General features: G+C 28.1%; 1 protein-coding gene across 1 annotated transcript; it reads left to right on the forward strand.

Moving 5' to 3' along the window:
- The first annotated feature begins 1,141 nt into the window (after positions 1 to 1,141).
- Ak6 (adenylate kinase isoenzyme 6) lies at positions 1,142 to 7,692 on the forward strand. Its single transcript, XM_016061827.5, has 4 exons — positions 1,142 to 1,307; positions 2,132 to 2,283; positions 5,128 to 5,273; positions 5,357 to 7,692. Exons 1-4 carry the CDS (start codon positions 1,274 to 1,276, stop codon positions 5,550 to 5,552), a joined length of 528 nt encoding a protein of 175 aa, XP_015917313.1. The 5' UTR covers positions 1,142 to 1,273; the 3' UTR covers positions 5,553 to 7,692.
- The last annotated feature ends 821 nt before the right edge of the window (positions 7,693 to 8,513 follow it).

The raw sequence follows: 8,513 nt of genomic DNA on the forward strand, positions 1-8,513 counted from the left end.
CTGTATATCTGCAAGAAGTGACCATACCCCCTATTAACCCTTTTTTTGCTTATTCTGCATCCGCTGTCTCGTACCTTCCGATTCCAAAGAGCGTTACGCACGCTCATTGATGTGTATGACAATTGTTGAATGGTTATTTGTTTTTCATTATATCAATGTATATACATATCAAATCTCATTAAAATCGGTCCAATATTTCCGGAGAAAATCGGCCAAATCTGTGTCTATACCAGTGTAATATGATTCAAAAAAGCATGGAATGTAAAGTTTGAATAGACCTTTCATGATAGATCATTAAAGTTGGTAGAGTGACTTCGCATGCATTAGGTTATAACTCCAATATGAAGATAAGATACATATTTTTTTTTGTTTATTTACAAATACTTTTCCGATGTGTTTTGGATGTTCCTTCCATTAAGAAAAAATAAGGGATTCCATTTTGTTTTCGCTTGCATAAAAAAGAAGTTGTTGATGAAAGTTCTAGAAATTAAGTAAGTAGGTATTTTATTTACATCGCAATAGAGCTGCACAATGGGCTATTGGTGACGATCTGGGAAACATTCCAGAGGATGATCCGAAGACATACCATCACAATTGTGATCCACTGCAGAGGGGATGGCTCCTCTGCTTTGGTAGCCTGACGATCTGCGAGCGTTGTCGAGCATTTTACGGTAGAACAGTTTAACGAGGACTGATACCGTGCACCCATGGTTCCTAAGCAGGCTGATCAAAGTAGTCAACCACCCGCTTATAAACAGCTGTCAGTGATGCTTGACTTCGGTGTTCTACCAGGAACCGTGTCTTTACGATCAGTCCACTGCGAGACTTCTGCTAGCAGTCATTAGCTTCAAATAATAAAAAATTCACCAATTATCGACCATTTTTACTGGATGAGAAAATATTGCGGAGAGGCTAATGAGAATCTGATTCGTGACCCACGAAAAATTGTCAATCAGACGTTTATCAGTTGTTTCAGGCAGTGAGAATGGCCCTAAGAACTTATGCATCAACAATCGCATGCGTGATATATATGCAGCAAGAATGACTCCTTGGTAGAGGCAGGAATATTTTTTTAAATACACCCATTCATTGTTGTACTGCAAATTGAGTTGTACGTTTGCTTTTACCCTACATATAATTATTCACGTGGATTGGCAATTTTCATTCCGTTTTTTATTTGTTTGGATTTAGCTGGAGTGGAAGCAGCTGCATTACGATCGACTACGCGGTATTTAGAAAATCCTTGTTGATATAAATATTAATATCGACAAATATGAGGCGAAGATCACCAAATATTTTAATTACTGGTACGGCATTTTAATAAATAAACTTCATTATAGGTTTTTACTTGTTTTTTTCCTCTCCTATCATTGATTTTATTAATTTCATATCATTGCATCAGCCACGTGGTTTTCTACCTCTTATTAAAATAAATATTTATTCTATATGTATTGTTTATTTTTCTTTTGCCGGAAGCATATAGTATCATCATTATGATTCTCCTAATTTTATTTTAAATCTTTTACGTTAGTTTTAAAATGATTCCAAATTAAAGTGATGCAATTATCTACACATGTTTCATTTTATGATTTCTGATATTTTTATGTGCATTAAATCTTGTTACTCCCTAGAAAAGGAATTCATTATTCCTTTTATTCACGACTTTGTTGTATATTTTGGTTTTTAAGTTCTGCCATATTTAAGATAAAACTCTTTCCTTGAAGTTTATTGTAGTAAATATTATTCCCTGTTAATTTCGTAGAGTGTGTGTGCTTTAAATTCGTTTCAAATAATTTTATTTAAATTAAACTTATCTTGATTTTTATGGCTGAAATAACCTTACGTTTGTATTTATGTTTCATTCTTCCTATTTTTTATATTAGAATTTTGTGTTTAAAGTATCAAAACAAGTAAATGTCCTATGACTGACTATATTTCTGTTTGTAATGTCTAACTAACTGTAAGTTTTATTGTATGCAAAATAATTTAATCCAATAGTTATATTAGAAAATAATTTAGAGGACATTATTTTATTAATGGAATATTCTTTATATATTATCAGATAAACTTAATTTTTAACAATTATTAGATAATATATATTTATAGTCTAAGATTAATATTGTTATTTTAGGTACTCCTGGTACAGGGAAATCTACTCTGTCTTCAGAAATTAGTGAAATAGCATCGTTAGAATGGATAAATATTGGAGAAATTGCAAAGAGTTCGAATTTGTTTGATGGTTATGATGAAAGTCTTCAATGCCATATTTTAGATGAAGACCAGGTACTTTTTTTTGATAAAATCCAAAGATAATTTTTATGTACAGTGAGTCATAATTTGTTTAAAATATTTTACAACATTTTAAAGTCATCAATTTATCAAATTTTGAAATTGTCTCTGAGTTAATTTAATAAGAGTCTGAGTTAGTATAAAGGCTAAATTTTAATTGAAACTGAAGCAAAATATTTTAATGCTGTTTGTATTGACAAATATTGGGCTGAAATAAATTTAAAGTGAGATTGCTAAGCAAAAAGATGAGATTATTTTTGCGACAATTATGTTTCTAAGCATTATAAAATAAGTATGAAAGAAAATTCATTTGAGTTTTTTATTGTATACAATTTTTTTGTGTTCTAAAGTTTTATGAAATGTAATAGGCATTTTGCTATAAATGCTTAATATATAACGAAAATTCACATTTTTTTGGTCTTGATTGAGGGGACCAATTTGGCACCTCTCATTTTGTAGCTATAATTTTAAAAAAAGCTTATTGAAAGTTGAATTTTTCTGATTTTTTTTATGGTTTGGTCAAATTTAAATACTTGTTTAATCATTTATGTATTAATCTTATAGAACCATATACCCAGGGGTTGAAAAATTTTTATGTTCCTAGTTAGTCCCCTTAATGAGATTGTCAAATATGCTTCTAACATGAAAGTTAAATGTATGGTCATTATAAATTAAATGCTTTGTTGCAACGAAATCATTATTTGGGAAAGTTTTAGATTGCTACGTAATTTATATTTCTTAATGACAAACAGCTTGTAACATAAATATTTAAAGTTATTTAGTTAAAAATCCCTAAATAATTTACTGCATTAACACTGAGAAAAAGAAATGTATGGTCAAAACTGCTATAATATGGTAAGTTTAACCCCATATCTAGACTCTTTTGTAATGAAATGATTTTGGTTAAAATTAACATAAAATATGGTTTCATAATATGTGATGAAATCTGGTAAATGTGTTGAAATTTAATAACTTTATCATGATACCTTAATGGCATGAAAACTATTTACTTGATTAAATTTACTTTTTAATATTTTTTTATGAAATGGTAATAATAACTATTGTATGTCTGAATTTCTGGTCAACCACTACTTTGCAAACAAAACAATTTCAGGATGAATGGTATAAATGCTGTATAGTTTGGTTTAATGAAAGATACTGTTTATTTTCTTCTTTTTCTAGAAGAAATTCCGTTGCCATAAATTACGGCAATTTTATCAGAATTTTTTCTGGAAATTTAATTCTGAAGTCTATTAGGATAAAATTTAAACTTAATCATTCTGCAATTTTGTTTTTTAAATTCCTATCTAACTTTTGGTTTCTAAAAGATTAATAACATCAAAAAATTTTATAGCACATTAAATAGTGTTAATGAGAGTCTGAGACTATTAAATTCAACCCATTTTTCTATAAGAAAAATAAAGATTTTACTCGTCATCTGCAGGTACATATCATGTAATCAATAGATTTTTTTCTTCTCATTTTGCCATGTTTAAGTGTAACAAGGTTCTTATTTAACCAAAATTGATGTCTTTTAAGTGAGTAGCAAAGTTGGAAAAAAAAAAGTAGGTAGCAGAAGTTAGTATAGATGTACATGAATTTCTTCCAGTTTTTATAGATTTTAAATGTCTAGTTTGGAGCCTTGGTGTGCTAGCAAAATTTACAGAGCTCCTTAATGTTATAGTTTATAATCTAAATTTTCAATTGAAATAGCTAATTTTGTTACGTTAACACTTTATGTTCTTTATCAAATTTGTAATACATTTTATAAAAACAAGAAGCAGTACCTACTCAAAGTTACTCAAGTTAATAGGTGCTAATTTGAGTCTTATTGTAGGATTTACTTTTTTATGAATTAAGCATAATATCTAAAATGCACTCATAGCCTTTTTTACAGTATAGAAAAAAATATATCTATACAGTACAGAACCAGTTATCCGGAAATCGGAAGACCAAAAAACCGGAACGAAATTTGACAAATTTTCCCGCCATTTTCAAAAAAAAAAAATTTCCTCATAAGATTTTAGGTTTTTTCTTTCTGTTTTGAAAGATGTTTTCCATACCATCATTTTGGAAATAATCATTAGTGTATTACTTCATCGTTTTTTCTTCTTATTAAGATTATTTCAAATTTTTTTTATTTTTTAAGTTGGGTTTAACAATAATAAAAAAACGGCTTTTTGTAGTGATTCAGAAAACCGGAAAAATCAGTTATCCGGAATAGCGATGGTCCCGATCGTTCCGGATAATCGGTTCCCTACTGTATATATTTATGAAATATGGTGTACATATTAAAAATGCAAAATTACTACTTCATTTTTAAAGCTTTTAAATCAAAATAAATTAAAATATGCACAATACTTATAATTATTTACTTTTAATTGCCAGTCATAAAAATTTAACCAAGAATTCGTTTATATTAGTTAAATATGATTTTGCTTAACAATATAAAAATAATTTTGAATTTTAAGATGCTATTTAAGAGAGTTAAAATAAAAGAAAAATTGCAATTGATAATCTCTATTTATTATTTTTATGTTAAAAGTCTACTTTATTTTTGATATAATAACAAATTTGGTGCTGATAGTAAATGTTTTTAAACAATAAATCAGTTTATTGAAAGAACAAAAAACCAATTAAAGTGAATGGACTATTGCACTGAACCACAGGACTAATTGAAATTCCTTTCTCCCTTTTTAATTACACAGTAGTAACTAAAACATTGGTGCATTTTTAATATCCATGCAAGTTATGAGTTCCAATATTTTTTTTTCTTTCAATTTTAGCATAAAAAATTGTATGAAAGTATAATTTTAAGATAAAAAATTGATTTTGCAGATAATAAATGAGCTGGAAGATAAAATAAAAGAAGGTGGGAAAATTGTAGACTATCATAGCTGTGACTTTTTCCCTGAAGATTGGTTTGACATAGTGTTTGTTCTAACTACAGATAATACTATACTTTATGATCGGCTTGTTAGAAGGTTTGTATTAATATCGTGTGTGGCTTAATTTTCATGATTATTATTTTTATTCTACCAATCTTACTTTTTTTTTGTATTTGTAGGGGATATTCTGGTAAGAAATTGGAAAATAATATTCAATGTGAAATTTTCCAAACCCTCGTGGATGAGGCTAAAGAAGCATACGATCCTACTATCGTTTTCAAACTGAACAGCAATACCCCTGATGATATGGAATCCAACATTGAAAATATCTGTAGGTGGATTGAGAGCTTTCTTGGCAACAATGCTAATGGATAGTTTATTATTTAATATACTAGATTTTGTATATTTTGTAAATAAGTGCGTGTATATTTGATGTAAATTTTTCCAACTTAAAGTGTCGTAAGTTGGAAATTTTGTCCAAAGAACTTTATTTAAAACAAAAATGCAATACCTAGACCTGCTATATTGCTTCAATTCTCATAGAACCCTGATTATTCTATTCCCTTGACGCCAGAAGTTGGAAAATCAAGATCAGTTCCTTACATTACTTTTAATAGTCTTTTTTCAAAAAATTTTTTTATTAAGTTAAGAAATATTATATAACGACTAAAAGTAGCCTAAATAGAGACTCAAATTAGAGTTAACTGATAAATTTGCATTTCATTGTTCATTCAGTTATAAAAGAAAATGCAATATCATAAAAAAGAATGTTTTAATTTCCTTTTTTTTTATTTTTTGCAGCCAGATTTTGTATTTATTGCTGAAACAGTAATTGGATTCAATTAAGTGTAATGGAAGGGGTATCAGGGTTTAACGGTTTACTATTTATACAATATAACTGAACTACTCATATTGCAGCTTTTCATAATCGACCAGCTAAGTTTTGTTTTGTAAAGGTTCTGTTTGTTACTTTTAATTGTGTATTTTTATTTAACTACTTCTTACTTTTAAAATAATGCTTCATGGTTCATAGTTGTCCTTATACTTCTTATGAAAAATAATCTGTTCTGACCTTGAGCTTTTTTTCTTCCTTCCTCCATATATTCAGAACATCCCGTTTTTCTACAAATACAAATTTGGGTTTTGAAGAATCGAAAGATTTAAATTTACTACCTAGCATCTTTTTCATTACAATTAAAAATGCTACTAAAAAATTACAAATATTTGACAGTTCAAAATTACGGCCATTCACTAATTACAAGTATTACATAGTTCAGGCATATAGCTTCTTTGTTTCAAACTTTTTGAAAGTTAAGTCATTTAATGAGAACAAAAAATTAACAAGTTTACATTATCAAATTTTTAAATGGTTATTTAAGGGATCATTTGTACAAGAATGTTAAGTGGCATGTTTATTGTGTTTCCGCTCAAGATTATTGAACTCTTACTTTAAAATTAAAGAACTGAACTCTATCAGGGTGTGTAGAGTTTTTACAAAGTGCTTTAAGGTACTTATTTTCGTTCTTAAAAGCCCTTAAAGGTGCTTTTAGTAAGTGCTTAATTTCCCCTTTTTCAAAATGAGATTTTTCTTTTACTATGTTTATTTTCACTTCGAATTAAGCAAAAAGACGCAGTTCACATTGACACGTTTCATCGACGTTTTCACAATTAATTCAACCCCAATTTATTTCGCCGTATTGTCAGCCCGGAGCGTATGAAAACGCCATTCGTTTTATATGATTCAAAATTTCATGATTTTTTTCAATTGTTAAAGACAATTCCAAAAGTTTTTTTTTGACATGACGGTTAAAACAAGATAAAACCGTTAATTGTCAAAAACTTTCCAACCATGCCTAATTATAATATTTCTTTTTAAAGTGCTTAAAAATATTTTTTGAGTGCTTGACAATTGCTTATTTTTTGTTAAATAATTTGGCTACACAACCTTGAGTTATTCAGTATTGATAATATTATACTAAAAAATTTCCTTTTCTAAGTAAAATAATTGGGAATTTAAAAGTAGTTGTTTTTATTATTTTCTTGTGGTAAAACTTGCTTTTGTATTTAAGTAGGGCAAATTATACTTTTTATGAATAGCATATATGTATACTGTAACAAAAAAAAAATGTTCTGATACTGCCCTGATTTTTTTTAAAACGTGCCCTAATTTTTTCTTTTGCATGCTGTGAAGCTTGAATGCATTTTATTCCGTTTTATCTTGGTGTTGAAACAAAACACTTTACTAAATGTTTATAAGTAATTATGTATTTATTCGATATATTTATTTTTACTACTAATCTATCCCAGTGAAGATGTGAAATTTGTTATATATTATGAAATATGACTCGATTATGTTTTCTGTCTCATCAATTTACTCACTGGAGAGTATAAGTCCACAGTCTAAAATAGCCCAAAAATAATGGCTAGAAACTAAATAATGTAAAGTGTGAATATAAGTTTATATCTTTTAAACTTGGTTTATCAATAAAGCTCTAAATTGTTTTATTATTTTTAATCTGTACTGTTTTTTAAAATTACATTTTTATATGCATACTCTAAATGAATCTTATCCTGTTGTATCTTATTTTAGTTTCTATTAGTTCAGTTGTGAGATATCTGCCGTTCAAATACCGTTTATCAACACTTTGAATTTACAATATGAATAACGGGAAAAAATCAAGCTTTTGTTTTATTACCACAAAATGCTTTAGCCAACATGTTAAGCTCTGCATAAGTATAGCTCATATTCATTACAGTGGGGACTCATTTTTGTTGTCTTTTATGCCATGTACTTGTGAATTCCTTCATTATTCATTTTAACTTCTGATATTGCATGTACAAATTTATTTTTAAGAAAAACTTTAAAAGGCTAATCATCTTTAAATATAATGTTAAATTCTGATAAAATCATGTGCATATAAGTTAATTTGGATAGGAGTATACCACTGTTTGTTATTATTTTCTTAGCCTTAAAATGTTTTTTCAGATTTTTTTATTTTAAGAATGATTTTGAGCCTAAAAATATGCTGCAGCTGTATGTATGAAATTTCGCTAGTCATACCCTTAATTGGGAAAGAAATATGTTTTCCTAACTACTTCATGTCACTGTACAGTAAGCTCTCTAAATATCACTAAAACTTTCTAATATACTTTTTAGGTTAATTTTGCAATTGTTGTAGATTTACCTGTTATGAATAGTTTAACAGCTAATGTGAGGTTTCGTTCTTTTATTTTGACTCTGATGCTGTTGAACCAATAGACCATGTAAGGGCCTAAACTGATATTAGGGAAATTGTAAATGAGAGATTAAGTCATACAAAAAATAAGAGTACCAGG

Source organism: Parasteatoda tepidariorum, chromosome 3, assembly GCF_982258835.1.
Source record: "Parasteatoda tepidariorum strain Cologne lab strain chromosome 3, Ptep-v5.0, whole genome shotgun sequence".
NCBI lineage: Eukaryota > Metazoa > Arthropoda > Arachnida > Araneae > Theridiidae > Parasteatoda > Parasteatoda tepidariorum.

Bases quoted from the DNA above. Each gene is read 5' to 3' on its own strand.
- Ak6 (XM_016061827.5), top strand. From the start codon at position 1,274: ATGAGGCGAAGATCACCAAATATTTTAATTACTG. The intron at 2,284-5,127 runs GTACTTTTTTTT...TTGATTTTGCAG, and splicing joins ATATTTTAGATGAAGACCAG to ATAATAAATGAGCTGGAAGA. The intron at 5,274-5,356 runs GTTTGTATTAAT...TTGTATTTGTAG, and splicing joins TATGATCGGCTTGTTAGAAG to GGGATATTCTGGTAAGAAAT.